At 40.8% G+C, this 21,696-nt stretch overlaps 1 protein-coding gene across 6 annotated transcripts in view; it reads left to right on the forward strand.

Annotated features, from left to right (window-relative positions):
• Positions 1-21,696, forward strand: part of DCLK1 (doublecortin like kinase 1) — a 335,073-nt gene that overhangs the window by 307,417 nt on the left and 5,960 nt on the right. For 3 of the 6 annotated variants that reach the window (XM_073894691.1, XM_073894690.1, XM_025875275.2), the window contains 2 exons: positions 8,154-8,267; positions 13,671-13,744. In XM_073894691.1, the coding sequence (XP_073750792.1) occupies positions 8,154-8,267; positions 13,671-13,744 (188 nt within the window). The remainder of the gene's footprint in view (positions 1-8,153; positions 8,268-13,670; positions 13,745-21,696) is intronic. The other 3 variants (XM_073894689.1, XM_025875272.2, XM_025875273.2) reach the window with 1 other exon arrangement.

Here is a 21,696-nt window from a genome sequence, read left to right on the forward strand (position 1 = left end):
ATATATATATATATATATATATATATATATATGGATATATATCCCAATTCCGTGGGATAAAGAAACAAAATTAGGAAGACTTTTGGCTGTTACCTTGAAAAACGAGGTTGCTCCTTTCCCTAAAGCAGCATGTACATGTCTCAGCAGTAACTTTCTGCCTTCTCAACCAGCTTTGTACACATTTTAACACATGGTCCCACTTTGCTGATAATTAGGCTCCACCACGCCCTCTAAAACGTGGACTTCTGCTGTCATTTTAGTTTTCCCTCTCAAATTCCCTAAAGACATTTCTTAAAAGTGAGGATAACATTTAAGGGATTATCTAGGAGATTTAAAACTAAAAAGTACCCTTTTTATCATTCTAACAGACCTTAGATTCTGAGGGAAAAAACTATTGATGTTAGCAGAAACTTAAAAAAAAAAAACCTAAAAAAAACCCCGAAATGTATGAAATGATGGCTTAACTTTTGAAATTGTATTTATGTAGTAACTAAATCAGAAAAATGATTATTGTCTCAGAAACATAAATGAAAAACCATATATAAGCTTTCACAATGAGCCTTTAGTGTTTGTCAAGATCTCTAAGTGCAACAAATGAACAACCAAGCAATCAAAATAAATAAATTAGGCATTTAAACGGAAGTCCATTTGACAAGACATTTTGCATTTGGTGATCAAATTATATCTGATCACTGCAGAGAACTCTACCTCAGGGAGAAAGAGGTAATAATCATTATCTGAGCCCTGAGGAAGTCGTCAGAAAGCATTTCCTGTACTCACATTTGTCCTCATTTTCTCTGTTGCTTATACAGTGACCTTTTCACTTGGTGCCCTTGGAATTGAAAAGGCAGTCCCTTATGAAACAGAGAGTAGAGCAATAGAATCGGAAAATCTAGTCAGCAAAAGTCACTTGTTTTAACCTTACTCTAAACTCGTTTTTTTTCATTCACTCTGGGTGGGAATGCCATTGTGCTCCTTGGTGTTCTGGGCCCCTGCTCTGTTATGCAGAGAGTCATGAGCGAGGCATCTAGATGGATTGTTCTAGCAAACCAGATGGACAAAGGCAGCATCAACGTGCAGCCAGGTGTCTAGGAGAGGAACGTGGGCTTCCAGAAGGAGCACCAGCTCACCCTCCTGTTTTAACCTTGGGACAGTCATTTCACTCCTTTAAATCTGTTTTTGTGTCTGTGAACTGAAGATAATAGAATCAGCCTCTTGGGTTGTTATGAGGATGGAGAAAGGAATATATATTTGAAGGGTCTGAGAGGACAGTCTTTAAGCACTAGCACTAGGTAGGTACTTGATACATATTTGGGGAATTTGGGTCTGAGAGAGGCAACAGCTCTGTCATCTGTTGCTGTGTACTGATGAAATACAAATTGTGATGGATGTTGGCGTATGAGAAGTTTGATTAAGAAGGAGAACCTTCTCATCCTCCCCCCAAAAATTCCATTAGTGCAGCCCCAGCTACGTGTAGATAATGTGTGCATTATCCGCTCTGTTGTCTTCTTTAGTATCACAGTTGTTTCCTTTACCATGACTACAGAATAGCAACAGGAATTGTCCTGGCTTAAGTTTATTTACCTTAGTACTCATCTAGTGGAGAACCACGGGATTAAGGCACATTGGAGACTGAAATTGACATTAATACATCTTGCTCATTCCAGGGATTGTGGAGAAAGTTGGGTCCCTTTCCCCCAAAAGACACTTTGTTGATAGAAAAGGTAGGTTAGTGATAAGTTCATAAATGTAATTGACATGTTCCCCCCCCAAAAGTTCTCATTTGTAAATAGGATTAAATTATCACCGTTGTAATATTCCAGATACATTACTGTTACTGCATTTTTATTTTCAAAGTGTTGACCTATTTTATCCGATGTTATTCTCCTGATCCCAGGATAAATGTCCATCTCAACACTACAATTCTTTGAGTTTATGTTTTACCTCCAATTATTTTCCTGATTTCATTGATGAGGAAGCTGAGCCTCAGAGAGGTCTCCAGCGTAAAGCTCTGTGGAGTTTCTAGCACAAGGTCTGATGCCTGGATTTTGCCTCTAGTGATTCTGACTTAATTGGGCAGGCATCCGGGCAGGCAGCAGGAAATCTAAGAGCTCCCAGGTGGTTCTACAGTGAAACCAAGATTGAGAACCTCTGTGCTGGTGGAAAGAATGGGTTGAAATAAGTCAGGTGTAAGTATTTAGCCAATCAAGACTTCCTATCACCTTCCTGGCCTTTAAATTTTATTTTACTTCATTTATCTCACCTACCTACTCTTTTTTAAAAGATAATACTAAAAAATAAATAAACAAACAAACTACTAAGCCAAGATATTCAAAAAGAATAAAGAAGGAGAGCAAGAAGAAAAAATAAAAAAATAAGAGCCTGGATAATCTCCCGAGATATTCCATGCTAACTAAAAGCAGCTCTCCCCACACAAAAATTTATATGCATTCATCTTGTGCTGGCGGAACTTGTTAGAAATTAAGAGAGCCCCCAGTGATACTGCAATAATAAATAAAACCATCTATTTATATTCGTAAATTAGAAATGATGACATGGAATCCCACTTTCCAATGGGGCATCTTACCTTCTCCCTTCTCCGAGCTAGATCTTAATTTACTTTACATTTTCTCCGCCAGTGCAGTGTGAGGTGTGGACATAGAGGATGCATCGGCCCCAGCTGAACAGAGTCAAAGGTCCTGGGTGCCATACAGCTGGAGATGGTTAGCAAGAGTCAAGAGGCCAAACGCTGGGATGCGAGAGGGAGCTGCTATTGAAGAGTACTCTAATGTACTTGAGCGATTATTTAAAACTAAATCAGGATATTCTGGTAGTAAACATTTCAAGACTGCCGTACTTCTCATAAATTCACAGATATTATTAATAATAGAGTCTGGTAATGAATTGACTACAAATCAGATCCATGAGTCGAAAACAAAAATCCATGAGGGGAGGACGGTTTCCTAAAGCATGACCCCTGGTATGGTTTCCCGGAGGAAAGAGGGGAATTCATTCCACCGAGTGACTTCACATCCAAGCCCCTCAACCCCCACCACAGCTGCTCCCCAACATCCGCTGGAGAAATGGAGACCAGGAGGCTAGGTCTCTGAAAGACAGCTGTGAGAGTTCATTTTCCATTTTGCAAACTAATTTTGTTCTTGTCAGTTGCAATGCTCTGCCAAGTGGTGGATGGGAATTGCTAAATCAAAAACCACTAACCTCAAACCACAACCAGCCCATGTGAAACTTCAGAAACTACTCCCAGAAACTACATACCAGAACGTATGGTAATAATACTATAACTATTTGTAACACACCGCCAGGTTTGTCACGTTTAGAAAATTCATAGCACATTTTTGGCATACAATCTATTCAGAATAATGGTGATAAAGATGTATATATAAAAATGTATGTTTTTAATGACCCTATTTATTTTATTGATGCAAGACAGTAAGTTAGCTAAATCTCCATCATCAATCTGTATGCCTCAGGTACAGATTAGGTCCCTGCAAAGCCAGTTGTTTATGTCTTTTAATCCAATTATGCTCAAAGTCTTCAAAACTGATATAGAAACTCTGCAGACTTTTAGTTGCTGTGAGGGGTGCGTGTGTGTGTGTGTGTGTGTGTCTGTCTGTGTGTCTTTGTGCACGTGCGCCCACATGCACGCATACCCTTCTCTGAGACACCTTATTTCATTGGAAAAAAAACAACCCTGAAATGTTTTAAGATTTATGAAGTCAGAAGCATCTCTGACAACTTGTGAGGGTTGTTTCAAGACTTTCATTGCTTCAACATGAACTAATAACCCAAGGGAAGCTGAAACCTTCACTAGAATTTAAAGCTGGAGGTCTGAACCCTCAGGACCCAACATCTAAAAGAGTTGCTAAGAGTCTTGACAGGAGATCAGGACCAAGACAGAGCTGGGAAATAACAAAGTCCATTCTGAGGGTGGTGAGAAAGCAAACTCTTAGCTCAGGAACTGGCAGGGGGAAGAAAAGCCAGGTAAAAAAAAGAAAGTTCTGCTAAGATGGCACCACGGGTGGGGAAATGGGGAGATGGTGGGATGGTGCAGCAGGGGATGAATTGCCCTCAGTAAATCGGGAAGGGGCTGCTCCTATGGAATCCCTACTATTTGTTCCCTATTTGCACCAAGCCTGTTCAATATAGCCTGTGTGGATCATAGGACCACACTGTGACCCAATGCAACTGCATGCCATCCAGTGTCAGCCAGGCCTTCTGGTACTGTCTACCCCACAGAGGATTCGAGAGCCTGGCCAGAGTAGGTCACATTGCCACATCCCAGTATCATGGACATCCAGTCTCTCCTTGACATAAAAGTCAACTGCATTCCACTGGGCCCCCTGATGTGCTCAGCATCCCTTTTACTGACCTTCATGCAGATGCTTCCCAGGCTCCACTGAGGCCTAGCCAGATAGTCTCTTTTTTTCAGTCCCTAACTTAATCCTTCTTTCTCCTTACCATGGTGCCACTTTCATAATGGGAGAGAGGACTCCTCAAATCCTACCATTTAACTCTTAGGGACCCCTTTGTAACCGATGCCATGCGAATGAAGGCCCTGGATGGATGCAATGTGGTGTTGTGGAAAAATACTTTCAGACCTAATTCAGTCCTGACTCAACCGCTTTCTAGCTGTGTGACCTTGAGCAAATTACTTAATCTTGCTGAGCCTCAGTTTGCTCATCTTCGAAATGGTCCTAATAATGCATATCATCATAGAGGATAATCTGAGACTTAAGGGGCTCGTATGTGTAAATCACTTGCCCAGGGCCACAGAGCACTTAACACCTGTGTCACCTTCCTCGCTCCCTGCCTTTCTCTTTTATCTTTATCTTTGCTCCCCTCCGCCTTCAAACTCGGGCCTCACCCTTTTTCTCCTTACTTCGTCCTGCATCAGGTACACCTGCGCCTCCCCAGGGTAAACGGCTTCCCCTCCCTTTCATCCCTGCCGCTCACACTGATTAGCTCATCTCGTGTCTTCCGGCTCTTCCTTTCCAGCAGCTTCTGATCCTGAGACAGCAAATATGCTCAAGGTGTTGTTGTCCTAAAGAGAAAAACCTTCCTTCAGCCAGCTTCCCGATTATGTTTTTCACGTTTGTTGTCATACAGATTTGCCATACAAATCGCTTTGCCTGAGCTAGCCTGGAACTCTATTAAGAGATGATTACATACTATATATACAAGTATATATAATCTTGGGGGTGAGGCCCAGTGGGGAACCCCTGTCTCAGGCTGCTCCCTTTCCCTCAGGCAGAGCCCCAACCTGTGCCAGATACATGACACTAATACTTGGAAGACTCTCAGTAAACGCACGTCATTTCATCCCTCGTCAAATGTTTAAGTGCTTCCAAAATTCTAACTTAGATTTCAGAGGCCTGTTGTTCCATCCACCATTAAAACAGCATTTTAGGGCGCCTGGGTGGCTCAGTTGGTTAAGCGACTGCCTTCGGCTCCGGTCATGATCCTGGAGTCCCGGGATCGAGTCCCGTATCGGGCTCCCTGCTCCGCAGGGAGTCTGCTTCTCCCTCTGACCCTCTTCCCTCTCGTGCTCTCTATCTCTCATTCTCTCTCTCTCAAATAAATAAATAAATAAATAAAATCTTTAAAAAACAGCAACAACAACAAAAAAACCCCCAGCATTTTAAAAAAGACCCTTGTGTTTAAAGCTCTAGATTGCAAGATTCTAATTCTTCGTGAGTGAGTGAAAGGTAGTTAGCCCTCCACACTTCCTACCCTTACACCCCTCTTATTAAAAAAAGCATTGTTTTTATTCCTAATGGAGACAAAGGCTTCCATCTCTGGATCTTTCCGGTAGTCTTTTGTGGCCAGTCTTTTCCTGGTTTTTTTTTTTTTTTTTTTTTCAGCTTTCTCCATCATTATCTTAACTAAAGATAAACTAGTTAACTCATTGTTTGGCAAACAGGACTTGAGGTTTCCCACTCGCTCCCTTCTATACACCAGAACAGCGGGTGACCCCTCTAAGGGTCAGTTGCTCCTCCTCATGAAGGACCAGGCTGGATGCCGTAGTCCTCGGGAAGTCTGCTCTGTTCACAACTGAAAATACATCCTCTCTCCTCTGAACTCCTTCCGTGTTTCTAGCTGAGCCACGAGGCTCCATGCCTTATGACAGCTTCTTCTTATCTTGTTGATCTGCTTTATTATTTGACATTGTGTGTGCATACTTTGTCTCTCAATTAGCCCGCAAGGTTCTGGGGGGGCAGAGACTATTTTTCTCCCACCCCCAGCCATCCCCAGCATAGCCCGGGACAGAGTAAGTACTTTGTATGATCCCCTCCCCAAGTATTATCCCACTGTTACCCTCATTGACCTTCACTTTATGTCTGACTCTTTTCACAATACGGATTTTTAAAAAGTTTTTGAATTCACTCTGCAGTCACTGGAAAGCATCCTTCTTCCAGATTTGATTTCAGGTGTGACTTAATAAGCATAATAATGGTTCCTTCTTCTAGCCATTAGTAAATCAGTCCAAGAATATCACAAATTGAGTATCCACTGTGAGCAGGGTGCTGAACCAAGGGCTCATATCAAAGATTACAGAAAATGTGGAAGATATGATACAAAAGGGCAAGAGTTCAGAGTTGATGATATACTATATATATTTACACTCTTTACATTCTTGTTGATCTTAGGTGATTTCGTACATATATAACTTATATATGTAAATGTATAGAGGGAGTACTTACTCCCTATATATGTTATATATGTACATATATATGTTATATATGTGTTATATATGTACATATGTAAGTTATATATGTACGAAATCACCTCAGACCAAAAAGAATGTAAAGAGTGCAAATATATATAATGTAAAACCATTAGGAGTTTACAGAAGAACCATTCTAATGAATTATGCTTCGTAGGGGCAAAATGATTTGGAACAGGTGATTTGGACCCATGTTTTGAAGAAAAAGAGAGGCCACAGGGTCCATAAGAGCAAAGCCCACGCCTCTTTTTGCTCACCAGCTTTCCCCACTACTTCCTGCAGTGCCTGGTCCACTGTAGACATGCAGTGACTAGCGCCTGAATGCATGAATAGCCAAACGGTGAGGGAAGGGAGGACTAGGTTTCGGAGAAGAGCGAGCATGTTATGCTAGGGAAGCAGCCGTTTATTTTCTTGGGTGGAGCCAAGAAATAACATGCAAAATGATGGAAAGGAACGAGAGAAGGAAAATGATGAATGGCATTGAAGTCTTGCCAGGAATTTTGGTTTTAACAGATAGTAACAAACACTTTATTATCCCTTCATTCATTTATTCCGCAAATATGTCTTAAGCATCTACTGTGTGCCAAAGCGCTATGCTAAGACCAGAGGACTCTAGAGCGAACAGAACACAATCTCTGTCTTCAAGGATTGGGCAGCCTTTTCAACATGAGCTAGTAAGTGGCGGCACATACTTACGGCTCTGGTTAGTGTTATCCTAACAGTCTTTAGCAAAGGGGAGCAATCTGTCTAACCTCCATCATAGACAGCTCTGGTGGAGAGCAGAAGCCTTCGTTAAAAGGAGCCTCAATGTGAAGTACGTCAAAATAACAGATGATTTGAAGGCAGTGAGGAGGATTGAAAACTTCAGGAAGAACTCTTTGCCTGGGAGGTTGTCTGGCATTATAGAATGGTCGACTGAGGAGCTGTGGAACCAGCCTGAGTTTATTTACAGGCCCTTGCATGAGCCCAGGACTGTCAGTTTCCTCGTGTTGGGGTCTGAATGATGGGCTTAAGAGGATAAAACTCTTGGTTCAGGAAAAAAAGATGTTTACATTGATTTTTTGTGGGGGAGGGGGTTCACATTTAATTTGCCCTTTGGTGTATGTCCCCAGAGCCCTGGCTGAAATCAATTTTAATAGAAACCAAAAACAGAAATAACAACTTTTATTTAGGGACAGAACTCTGGGGGTCAGATGACGCAGCAAATTAATTTTAAGGCAGGTGTGGAAGTGAACGAGACCTCAGAGCACTACTTCCAACAACAGACATTGGTTACTTTATTTCTGAAATCTTTGGAATTCTAAGATCCCGGCTTGTTACTAGAAGATCTCGGCCTCATTTTCCGTTTATCTCGTTTTTTTTTTCTTTTTCTCCTTTTTTCACTTCTTTTTTTTTCCGCCCCCCCCAGGATGACGGCCTCCCAGAAAATGAACATCAGCTATCAGTAGCTGGAAAGATAAAGAAGCACTTCAACACAGGCCCCAAGCCGAATAGCACAGCAGCTGGAGTTTCTGTCATAGCAGTAAGCATCTGAAATATCCACCTTAACTTTTTAAAAAGCAATCCACCTAAGGGACAGGCGTTACTCAGGAGATCCCACCCAGAGACAGCAGAATGGGTCATTTCTTTAGACAGCTCGACCATTTAATGCACTGGGGGAAGTTTGGGGCTTGTATATATGATGTGTTTTTGCTGAACATTTCCCTAGGAGTCACATCATTATCCAACACCTCCAGGGTGTCTTGCAGGATATATTAATTTCATGATTTATTTTTTAAAGCAGAAAACCTCCCCCACAGTGGACTCTGTGCCAATGCAAACTTTGGGGCCCTGAGAAAAACAGTTCCCAGTGTCCTTTTGCCAGGACCTGGAGGGAGAGGGAAGCCAAGAGAGACAACACTGCAGAGAGAGTTCGGAACACTATAGATCTTTGTACGAGACCCAAATGAGAGCCAAAACGTAGCCGGAGGCTTGCACAGTAAGATTTTCAGTGAAACCTAGTTGCTGTGAACACCCAAAGAAATAATGGTGTCTTGCTCCTTAGAAATCTCTGTTTTAAAAGTTGGAAGCCTTTTACCATTTACCATTTTATTGATGTGGCTGCACAAGAATTTTTTTTTTTCTGTTCTATACATGCAGACATACACTATATGCAATTTGATAGCAGCTCTAGGCAAAGATTAAATTGGGCAGAGAAATAATGAAACCTCATACTTCCTGGTGTCATATTCTAGAGTAAATATATTCGAGTCCCAGATTACTTGAGTTTTTAATAATTTCCTCTTTTTTCAGAGTATGTAAATTTTAACAGCATATTCCATGTGAAATCACTTGAGCTGTTTTTCTTTTCTCAACAAAGAACTTAGACACTGCAATGTCGAATTTTAAAAAGTATATGTGCTATGAAACAGTATCTTATGCTCATGAGCAATACTAATGTTTTACCACTTCTTTGGGTGTTTTATTCCCTTTCTCTTTCTCTTTTTCGGGTGTATTAGAGCTCCAGATAAACTAAAGATAAATAAATGACATATTCGATACAATCTATCCCAGATCTGGGTTACTAACTATTTGATAGGAGCTTCCAGAATTTGCAGGTGGCACAAATGTATGCATACACTTTCTTGTACTGTTTGCATTTCATGTTTTTTGATTGAACCCTTTCCACAGTGAGTTACAAGTGAGTAACTGGCTCATGAGCCCACTCACAGTGTTAAGTCAAGACTCTTTCAGATGCTCCTCAGTGCCGCTGAGGGTTTAAAATTGCAAGTTGTTCCTCTTGCCCTCTCTCTCTAGTTTGTTCTAAGGAAATTCAACGGAGAAGTACATTGTCCTTCATGTCTTTATAGATGTCAGTGTTCTTTGTTATCAGCTAATATTCAGTCAGTAATTTGGGGAAATAACAATCTCATGGTGATTCTAAACTAAACCAGACCTTCTATACTCTGTTTCCATCATTCATTCAAGATATAAGTCTATTCCAAAATGTTCGATTCCACAATTTTCTTTTGGAATGGACTGCCAGCACGCTTGTCCATGAAAAGGACTGCTTTCCTGCTCCCGCTGAGGGCTTACAAAGTTGCTAGAAAGGGTGCTTTCCCACCTTTGTCATTTTGTTTTTGTTTTCATTTTTCTTGGTCTTTTATTTTAATTAGTCTTTGGTTAAGTTTGCCTTGGTTGCTCAATAATGGTTTGTTCACAGTATTCTGGGAGTCTTATAATGACCAAGGGCAGGAACTTCAGGGCAATTTTCCAGTGGATAGACAACAGAGATTTGAGGAGAAATCCTACTTTAATCAAACTGGGATAAATTCCGAAACCTAATCCATCTGAGTTTATTAAAACTTTATCTAAGTAGATCTCAAAAAACTTAACTAGTATTTGAAGATCAAGGTCTATGGATCATGATTGGACCATTTTGAATACAATTTCGTATCTGTTTCTCGGTTCATCACTAACATGTTTCCATGGAAACTGTATGAACTAGCAATATACTTATAAACTGCAAAATGGACGGTGTAGGGCTGAGTTACACATTGTGTGCTTATTGAATCTTCTTTATTCACTACAAACGTAAAAAACGTTATCAACTTAACTCAGACTCAAAGTAATTAACTATTTGGAGAAATATCTGGAAAAGTGCCTTGTCCCCTCTTAAAGCACAATTCACATGTTAATTAGTATCACTAGTATTTCAAGCATGAAAGAGAGCACAACTGTAAATTTCAGGGGTTGTTTCAGGAGTATCTGGCCTGCCATGCATCCTCTCCAGAATGCTTTTCTCTCATAGATGTCCACACCCTCCATTAGAACCTGGGAGCAGTCACCAGTGGCAGGGAGGGGCTGGGGATCAGAAGTTGGCCAGTTTAGCTGCCTTTGTGATTAGCTTTCAAAATAGCATTGGATAAGTCAATTTACACCCCACAGCAGTTTTCCTATTCTTACAGGGCAAAGACTAAGTCTCAGGGGACCATCACAAGAGAAAGGAGCCCTGGCATTAAATAATACAGTTGACCCTTGAACAACACAGGTTTGAACGGCGTGGGTCCACTTAGACGTGGATTTTTTTTAAATAAATAAATACAAGACTGTAAGTGTATTTTCTCTTATGATTTTCTTAATGACATGTTCTTTTCTCCAGCTTACTTTATTTATACAGTATGTAATACATATCCAAAATATGTGTTAATCGACTGTTTATGTTATCAGTAAGGCTTCCTCTGGTTAGCAGTAGGCTCTTAGTAGTTAAGTTTTTTTTGGGGGGCGGGGTCAAAATTTATACATGGATTTCCTACTGTGCTGGGGGTCAGCATCCCTAACCCTCTCATTGTTCAAGAGTCAACTGTATTCCAGTTCAAACTAAACTAAGGTTTATCTGCAAAAGAATGATATTCTGCTGTGAGGCAGAATATAAGCAGTAGGTAGGAGGAATATTGTTCATAAATGGTGCATTCTGTCAACACCATTTGGCAATTTAATAATGCAATATAATTATTAATTCACCTATGTGAAAATTCCTATAATTAATGTAATTTTGTAATGGCTTCTATTGATAGATTAGAAAAAAACTGATTGCAGCACAAATTTCATTCAGACAGAATTTTTTTCCCACGGGCATGTATGCTCTCCCCGGAGGCTATAAAATAATGTATTTTATTTTAAACTGCCTCTGTGGGACTGATTGTTTGGAAATTACATACACCCTTTAAAATGAAAAATTCTACTATGTAGAATGTAGTGTCCATCAGCTTGTATTTTCAGGAAATCAGCAATTAAATCATTAGTCTTTAACTGTCACTTCTCCTTCCTTAGTTAGAAATCTAACTACCCACTGGAGATTGGCAATGCTTATAAAGGAATTCGGGGCACTTTTTTTTCCCCTAGAGTGACAATGGAAAAAAAGCATACTGTCATAACAAACAGGATCTAGTCACAGATGTAATTTATGACGTGAGCGTAGTTTAGCATGCGCTCATGGTTCTGAACCTCAGTGTTTTTTTTTGTTCCTGTTGTCATTTTTTTCTTCTCTGCTTTCCACCCCCTCCATCATTAAGACCAAAGAAAGGACAAATGATAACTTTATATTAAGGTTGCAAGAGGTCCTCAAGTTGACCAGGAGAGTAATTACCAGCTGGAGGCTTGCCGGGATCATCTGGCCCTTCTAAAAGGAGAAAGGGTGTTCTGACATTGAGGTCAGGCAACGTGATTAGGTGGAAACCCATTGCCGTCCTTGTAACTGCTGCCTCTCAGAAAGACTCCTTTGTCCCTTTACTACCTTTCCCAGTAGTTGGGGGATTAAAACACACACACACACACACACACACACACAGCAGAACAGAGAAAGGGAAACAAAAGGTTATTAAAATGCAATTTATAGACATAAAATGGAATTAGAGATGACATTTTAACGGTGGACTTCTTGGGAGCTGAGGGAGGGAGGGAGGCATTATTAGATTTGCTCAGCTTGATGAAGAACTGATGACTAAGATGTCAGTTCCAATTTATTTTTCCTCATTTAATTCTGTTTATTATTTTAACCGATAATTTTCCTAATGCTTTAAAGTTCTTCTTTTGCATTTTGCTCATGCAAATGGAGCATTTCTGTCTAATTGAACAAATCCATACTAATCAGTGTGCAAATAATTGTGATTCTGGGAAGCTGAGTTGTATACGGAGTCCCACTAGCGTGTTCCCGTGTGTCCTGTTATGGGACACTTTGCCTGTAGATGGCAACAGAGGACTAGTTACTAAGTAGCCAACTCCGCGAACTGAAACAAAAACGCGGGATTTCATATGACTCCCGTTTAACCGCAAGGGGACTTGGATTTTTTTTTTTTCCTAAGTGAAACGAAATGCACTTTTTTTTTTTTTTAGGATTAAAATCTCACATTGCTGTTCTGTGAACACTGGGATAGCCTAGTGTATAACCAGAACACCACCCCCGCCGCCAGCAGTTTTTAGTTTGAACGCCTGGTGCCCCAGCATGTTGTTGCAATGCCTTTGTGAATTCAGAACTAGAAACTGTGAGCACAGCTCCGGTACCACACTTGAAAGCACTCATGAGCGTCTCTCTAAAGAAAAGCGTGCAAGTTGCATCCTCTCAGGGGACAGCATGGGGGAGTGGGCATACAGCATGATTACTGTTTTCCAATTGGGGGACTGAATCTTTCATTCCTAGGTAGCCAAAGGCTGACATCTTATTCCAGGATGAACAACTTTGAGAACTTACTCTGTCTTCTATTTATTGTACCTTTTGTTGATCATAAGCACTTAACTGTACATGCGCATTTTTAACATACAGTGAAAATTCTTGTTCCTTTTCTATATTTTCAGAGAGAAAACTTACTGACTGTTTTATATTATATCTTTTTAGTTCCAAAATGTAATTAAGATTCACCTTTAAGAGTAGCTCTGCTTTTGAAGATTAACTCTTAAAGAAAGAAATCCAAACTGTTGTGACTTGTGAGGGTTCCTTTCATCTTTTATTTCATATGCATGAAGCCCTCAAATTTAAGCCTGATGGGATAAGATGGGGAGGAGGGAGTCCAATCTGCTTTCTCTCAGGTGACTAAAACGGATTTCAGTACTTTATTTAATTGTAACGCATTTTCCATTCTATGCCATATGAAGAGGTGTTTATATCTTTTGAAATTGAGAGGACATTATTAAATGTGCATTCAAAACCTTGTCTGACAAATTAGATCTATTCTAACAAATTGGCCTCTGAGATATTCATGAGGGATTAGTGTCTTTTCTTGCCTTTTTATTTTCAATGTGCAGATTTAGGATATTAGCTAGTTACCCTGCAAAAGAGGCATGGTAACTGTATCTCAATATATAGTCAATGAAGAACAGCTTGGTCTGGAGTCATAATTCTCTAGCACAATGTCGATCCACTGAGTTGCCCCCATTTCTCTCTGCTCAGCTGGACCACGGGTTTACCATCAAGAGATCAGGGTCTTTGGACTACTACCAACAACCAGGAATGTATTGGATAAGGTATGAGATGGTGCAGCTCAACAGTCAGTGTTTCCATGGCAACGTGCTGGCAGTCTCCATTAACCAGTTCCTTCAGTGGATAAACATGCTTTTGATTTGTTATCCAGTCCATATGCTGCTTTATCAGTTTCATTTTAATCTTGATTGAGATGCCACACCCCCTCATTCCTTTTTTTCACCCATTATTCACACTGACATTTGCCAGCTTTCTTTCCATTGCACATGCTCAGTATCAATTTTCCTTACAGTTAAAAGGACAGTATATTTAGCGTTAATGCCAAAGCCTTTTCCTGATGTTGCTAATTAAAACAATGATTTCTGGTGCTCTTCTGTCCTGTAACAAATGGAAGAACAATAGTGCCTTAGTGTACGTTCTATAGAAGTATATACTGTCATTTTAAAAGTCATCAAGCCCAACCTTGACCTTACTAGATGGATGAAACAATGCATTTACACGTTAGCAGTAGAAGCTCCTCCAAGTACAATGAGCTATAGAATGCATTGTGTGTGTTGGTAAGCTTGTGTTTTCAAATTCTCCACCTTTCTGTTTTGTTTTGTTTTCGTTTTATTGTTACCTCTCTCCCGTTGGAAATCCCTTTATGTACTAGCTATTGCATGAATCTATTTTCCAATATTTTGTAACTGTCAGATTACTTAGCTGGCTTATCTGCAGAAGCAAAAGGGGCTGTGTATGGGAGGTATCGATTTTTTTTTTTTTTAACTGGGTTAAGAATTTTATCCAATCATTTTCTATTCTAGTCAACTGCCCTGGCATTTCCTTCAAGGGGTATTGTTTGTGTCTCTTTAAGTTATCCACAGGCAGGATGGTTTTTGATGATTTGAAAAATTTACTCTGAGAAGTCCCAGGGAACTTTTCTCCTCCATCTTAATGTTTCTGAAATGATCTCCTGGTAAAGCTCCACATCTTTGTGTTTGCTAAGAAAAATTCAGTATTTGTTTCCCCCAAATGATGGAGCCTATCTGCAGTAATGTAGTGGCTGCCTGATGTTTTTTTCATGGATTAGACTACTAAATTTTACAAAAAGAGAAATATGTATGAATGTGTGTTTATATATGTGTGTATATGTGTATATATACACACACATATAATACATAATTTTAACCCCAATAAATTATTCCTAATTTTTATTTCTACACTCAAAACAAAGGACTTAAGGAAGCAAGCAGTAAAGGGCACACTTTGACAAACTATCCAATATACTAAAATCATGATAATTTCCAAGTCTGTTTAAAGCAAGAAAACACCTAAACTTAAATGAAATGTTTTACCATCAGTTTTACACAGAAGCCTGTTTCTGTCTTCTAGACTGATAAGCATGCAGGAGTTGCAACACAACCTTTTTATTTACTTAAGTAAAATAACTTTATAGGTATAGCAAGAACTTCGTTTTATTTTTAACCTTTTGGGGGGATTAATCATGATTTGCCTTTATGCAGACTCTTCTTTTTGATGTTTTAATGTAGAATATGGTCCATCCGTCTTTTACTTTTTATTGAAAGATAATCTGCATTCAGAAGGGCACAGATATCATGAATGCACGTTCCAGTGAATTCTCACAAATGGAACACACCCCTGTAAGCGGGACCCAGATCGGGCACAGAGCATTTCTAGCACCTCCAGAGATCCACCCCCCCCACCTCAGGGCCCTTCCAGGAGGGTCACGTAGCCCAAGGGTAAACACTGACCAGGACTCTATCCACATTAATTAGCTTTGCCTGGTTTTGTACTTTATATAAATTGAATCACACCATGCTCCGCCCTTTTTTTTTTAATTGTATGCCTCCTAACCTCAGGCATAGTAGCCAAATATGTATGAGTAAAGTTGATCTACAATTAAAAATATGCATCAAATATGTCTACCTAACAGTTGTGCATGTTTGTATAACAAAAATGGCACATACAGATATCTAATTTCAAAAAGAAAACTAGAAAATGACGTTGCTAAATTTGTGGGAGTAAGGGTGGGATCAAAATGCCAAGTAAACACAATAATTAATAAACATAGCCAAGTAAAAAAAGGCCATTTGACTAAAATCCTAGTGATGGTTCCCATCAGCAGACAAAATGACACATCCCTGAATAATGGGCAGGAGCAGATGGGAGATAATCTCTTTTTTTTTTTTCCACACATAAACTGCTCTGTTTTCCAGCTGGGGGCAGTAACAACAATGTTTATAGTTAATGCAGTAGTAAACAGCACACCCAGTATGTAAAGTTAAATTGGAGAAACGATGCTAAAAACTCATTGGCATATATGCTTAATTAGGAAGTTTTATAATGCCATTTAGCCTCAGAATGAACACACTCTCCTCACTGATTGCAAATGCTTGCCTTTTATCTCCACGGAAGTGGGAGCATTTGTCTAACCACAGTGGCAGCCAACTTCCAACATAAACAATCATTACAGGCAAACATCCCTGCTCCCGATTGTTGTGTTTACAAGTGCTCATGGCTGTTTTCGCTACTCTGAGCAGAACACTTGGGAGTCGAGGTTGCTTTTTGTAAAGCAGCTCACATCAGGGCATAGGCTAGAAAAAGCATCTCTTCGGGGTGCCCAGAATTGTCATGTCCCTCTTAACAGGCTTTTTGGTGATGGTGGAGAAATGGCGGGGATCCATCTTCCTCTTTCTCCTTCGTTCTCTTGCCTCTTAACAGAGAGCTGCTTCCAAGCTGTAGCCAAGGGAGCAGCATTGTGCTTGGCCCGTTTTTTCCAGGAGACCTTGCTCCTGTCACCTTGAGTCCAGAGGGGACCCTCCCCCAGGAGTGAGCTGCCTGGGCCATTCGGCTCCCTCATGGCCTTACTGCAAGCCACTGGAAAACATTTACATCTCATTACATTCCCCACCCCCCACCCCATCCTGAAGATGCGTCCTGATCCAAAGGAGATGTGGTCACACATATTGTGTGCCTCTCTCAAGTGAAGCTGTCACTGGCAGGTGCTGTGGCCAACAGCACATGGAGAAGAACCCTGCATCTTTTGCAACGGCCAGAACGGGGTAACCCAATTAAATAAAACAAACATCAAAACAAGACAGAAGCTAAAAATGCTAAATACGATAAAATGCGGAGGTGAGCTAGGACAAAAGGGTGGTTGAGTTCCCAGGCATGACGTGACTCAAATGTGCATATTGGATTCAAGCACCGTCCCGAAACAGTGAGTAATGAGGCAGAGCGGTGGCAGCCCCACGCAGTCTTTGCAAGGCTATTAAATGCTGTCATGCTCGGCTGTTAGAAGGAATGGGGTCAGTTAAATGCATCTTGCTTCGTGCGGGTCTGAAAGACGAGTTCCCACGAAAGCCAGGGGGGAACCCCAGCGTGGTGTCAGGAGGGCTCCTAGGCCAGCCTCAGCCAGCAGCCAAACGCCCACGGCAAGTTGCATGCGTTGCGGGCTGTTTCACTGCACGTCGCCTTGGCCTTGCTCGGCCCTTGAGAAAGCGCTCCCCGATGAGTGTCAGAGCACTGCCAGAAGGACGAGCAGATGCCTCTGTTCCAGCGAGGATTAACCACCCCCTACTCCACGCTAGCCCCGAGACTCCCTCTGTAACAGAGAGTTTAACACATAGAGGAGACAGAGACTTAAACTTCAAAACCCACCCAAACTGTGGTTACGGAGAAAAGGATCAGGCAAGTAGGAGGTTTGCGCTTGCAGCCTTGATGTTAAAAAGTGAAGCCGCCAAGAGGCTCAAAAGATGGGCGACGCCTCGCACTGTCCTTCCACAAATGGTGTTGAGAGGAGCACGGAAAGAGCGAGACGTCTCTGTTTTCCCCAAGTCAGACAGGTTGCTCACTGTTGGAGATTTTCTTTTTCTTTTCAGAGGCCTCTTAAGAGAGGATGCCAACCATATCTCTCTGTCTTTTTAAAAATATAACTTTCTCGTTACTGAAATGAGAAGTGGCCATGGCATTCCAAGGCTTACTAATTGGCTGTAAATTGAAGCGAGATTTTATACTTCTCCTGACATCCTCAATGATTCGGTATCGATCGAAAGTTTGGTGGTATCCTCTCCTATTTATTTTTGACCTTGCTTAGGATTCTCTTCTTTTCTTTTTGATTCAAAAAAAAAAATCTCCACTCATCTACATATTTACTCCTGCCATACTTTGACTCCAAATGTTCCCCAGTGATGGTCACTGATATGCTATAGGTTTTATTAGGTGTAAACATGTAGGAAAGGAGAGTCATGAAGAACTTAATCATAAGTATGGACACACTGTTATTTATTCAGAAAGAGTACAAATGTCCATCTGCTGAAGTCAGATGATTCTCAAATTCATGTCAGCCACATGACACTTTCAGAAACCAAAAAGTCTTGAAAAGTGAGATGAAAATGAACTTGGGCCAAGACTGGCAGCACGGCGCGAGGAGAGTTGGCCACTTTGCTGTCAGGAAGCCCGGGTTGGGGATCTAGCCCGTGGTGCTTCCTGCCGTGTGACCTTAGGCAAGTTACATGGTTTTCTCTGATTCTCCATTTCCCCATCTATACGCATGAGAAGAGTATTACCGACCTCCCAAATCTGTGGTGAGGATTAGAGCTGTCTATGACAAAGTGCCTTCACCGACCCCACAGCCCAAAGGAGGAGCTCAGAAAAGACGGCTTCCCTCACAGGGTCTCCCTCACTTCCACGAGAAAACCATCCACTCCACACAGCAGACAGATTTTTCTGAGAAAACGGGTCTCCTCGCTGCAGATCGAAGCATTTGTGATTAAACTTGAATATGAACTTTTTTGATGCTCTGATTGGGAGAAACTGCTAAGTAACTTACAGGATTCATGAGCATTTGTGGCCTTAAATTTTACTTAAGGTAGTCTATTGCCAAAAATCCTAGCGAAGTGTAAGTTTTAAATGTTACCCTCTAGGGCAGAGATTGGCAAACTACAGTCAATGGGCCAAGTCGCGCCCACTGCCTGTTTCCGTGAAGAAAGTTTTATTGGGACGCAGCCACACTCATTCATTTATAAATTGCCTATGGCTGTTTTTGTCAGAGAATTGAGCAGTTGGGTCAAAGAATTGTATGGCCTGCAAAGGCTAGAATATTAACTATTTGGCCTTCCCAGGAAAAGTTTTTTGACTCCTGTGCTAGGGGGAAAATGTTTCTAAATTAAACGCACCCTCTGGTGGGCTTGTTAAAATCGGTATCTCTACCATTTACTGGAATGCCTGGCACATAGGAGGCCCTCAATAAATATTTGTTAAATTAACGAATAAATGATTGAACTGTATAATCAAGGGACCATTAATATAGAGAAACCTTAATTTTGAGGATAAACATGTTTTTGAAGGATTTGGAGTAAATTCAAGTTTGGACAATCAAATTACATATGAGATGCTCTAGGATAGCATTCCATTTATAGCAACCTGAGAGTAAGTCTTTCAGTAAAGCTAAAAAGTTGTCTTTGTAAAAAAGGAACTACCCATGACTTATCTGCTTAGTAAATTCTGAATTTTTATCGATTTTCATCAGATTAACTATATGCTTTAGTTTACTAGAATGATGAAGGAAAACCAAGATGGCAGCTCAGTTTAGCATCTATTATGAGAAAATCAGGGTCTGTAGGGCAGAGGAAACACATGAATTTTGTCCTCTAGAAGCCTGAGATCAGCAAGTGGCTATAATTTTGACCCTCTGGTGGGAGGCCATGGGAAACCCATTGTAGAGAATAAGGACAATTTGGAATTTCATTAAGAACAGAGCACCAGGAGGAGCCTGTGTTTAAGATGGTGGAGAAGCATGGGGGCCGCTCTGCCCCCGGGAAGTAAGGAATAACATTTAAGAGAGTCACACCTAGAAAGTAGCTTAGAAGGCTACTAGGTTTCATTCCACAAGACATCCTTTTGCCATTTTAACAGTCTTCACTTCAGGGAAATACCATGTCATATATCCAGACACGGTGCAGTTCCTGGCGCGACCCCAAAAGGGTATTAAAGTGAAACAAAACAGAATGGTAACAAGCATGACAGTAAGCCAAATAAAATGAGGAAGGTGGATATCTCAATCGATTTGCCAGTTTAATTTTACTAGCAGGCAAAACATTTCCAGAGTGGCAAGCAAATCATAACTCAGTCCCTACAGAGTGAGGGTGAGCAAGGGGAAGGGTTCCTGAGATTAATGCCCCAACAGCTGCATCCTCAGTTCAGTCTCCTTGGTGGTATGAATAATGGATGGACTAAAAGGCAAAATGCACAATAATGTTCTTTTATTAATGAAATGAAGACGACTTGTGATGGCTAGCAATAAATTAAGAACAGCAAAAACGGAAAATCAGGCAACGTTTGCCTCTGAAAAATGCAGTTACTTAAATGCAATAATTACTGCCACGACAGAAAACATTGCCTCACAACTTAAATGAGGTGCATCCCTTGCAAGTCCTGCACGTATATTGCAGAACAGAATTAGTTTTGATCCATAGACCGCAAGGCCTATTTTTTGCTAAGAGAAAAACGTAACCCATTAGTGTAGATTGATGGTGATATTAAGCATATTCATAGTATTTCGTAGGTGAAAGTGTCCCTAGGGATCATGCACTGTACCTCCCCTTTGGTCTATGGACTGGGGAACTGGGGCTCACTGTGCTTAAGAAACATGTCCGAGGACACATAATCAGCTGAGCTAGGACAAAAAGCTAATTCTCCTGACTTACCCCCACTGCTGCTTCCAAGGGGATTAAGCTAAAGCCAACCAGACAAGACAAACATTGCAGACATGTGGGTGATGCAGACTGGCAGAAACAAAGCTAATGTTCTGGTTCATATTCTTGATTCATTCCTGACTTTCCTCCCGCATGCTCTGTTTTGCCTTCAGCATCGCATAGATATGCTAGATGGCTATGTCCTCCATATTTATGCTGATTTCCGAATGTAATGTCAGAGATGAAGATTTAAAATATCTGAGCGCTCTGTGGAGGATGGTATCGTTCCATTGTAATACAAGAGGCCACTGACCAAATTCATTAGATGTCTTTATTGTTGGAATGTATTTCCTCAGTATTAGGCAAGCGCTGTCTTTCATTCATGCGTTCCTGCTATCATGGCAGGCACCAAAACCTGATGGATAGTAATTTCTCTAAGATTTCTAACTACTGTGTGTGCAGCCACCTGAGTTGCCAAAGTCACCAGCATTATTTTCCCATTCCTCAGTTTTCACACTGGATCTAGCAAGCTCCTCAGGACACTGTGAGACCCGAGGACTTACAGTCTGAGGCAGGGATATACAGTTTCTTCTGTGTAGGACAGGTTTATATTAGTTTCTCCTTATCATTTTATTTGGTCAACTATTTGTACTGTTTACCAGGATCCCCCAGTGCACTATTGTTTAGCTGTAACTCAGTACACAGGATAGCCGTCGTTATTGGGTACATATTTTAAGTGACTAAATTAGAGCTTCATATTCAGTTACTACTGGTCAACTCCAGAATCTCAAGAGATTTCTTGCTCACCTCTAACCTGTGGTAATTAGCACCAAAATGTGATAATGCAGGCTTCAGATTCTCTTGTGAATTCTTAACAAAGTGATAACTTACTGAGGAAAACACTTGGGGATTCTATTGCAAGTCCATTCATGTCATTTCTAACAAACCTACTCACCGTGAGCAAAATAACTAATAGAATAATAAATCTGTTAGGAAGTCTTAAGTTTTAATGGAACATCGAGGCTGTACCTGAGGACGACCTTCCCTTACAGAGATAGGCAGTAGGAAGAAGAGACCCTATTTTCTTGATACTGGGAATTTTGGTAATTGAATAAGAGGAGAGCAGACTTTCAGAAATGGTTGAAAGGGCCCAGAATTTAAATTTGTAATGCAGCACTTCAGAGGAAAAATGGTGTTTGGAATGCCTTTTTTTGTGTGTGTGTGCGGGGGAGGGAGGTAAATTATCAGTGGGATTATATATATTTTTATAGCAATACCTTTTTAAAGTTATGGAATAGCAC

This window comes from Callorhinus ursinus, unplaced genomic scaffold (assembly GCF_003265705.2).
Source record: "Callorhinus ursinus isolate GAN/ISIS: 27379988/994484 unplaced genomic scaffold, GSC_fseal_2.0 scaffold7, whole genome shotgun sequence".
NCBI lineage: Eukaryota > Metazoa > Chordata > Mammalia > Carnivora > Otariidae > Callorhinus > Callorhinus ursinus.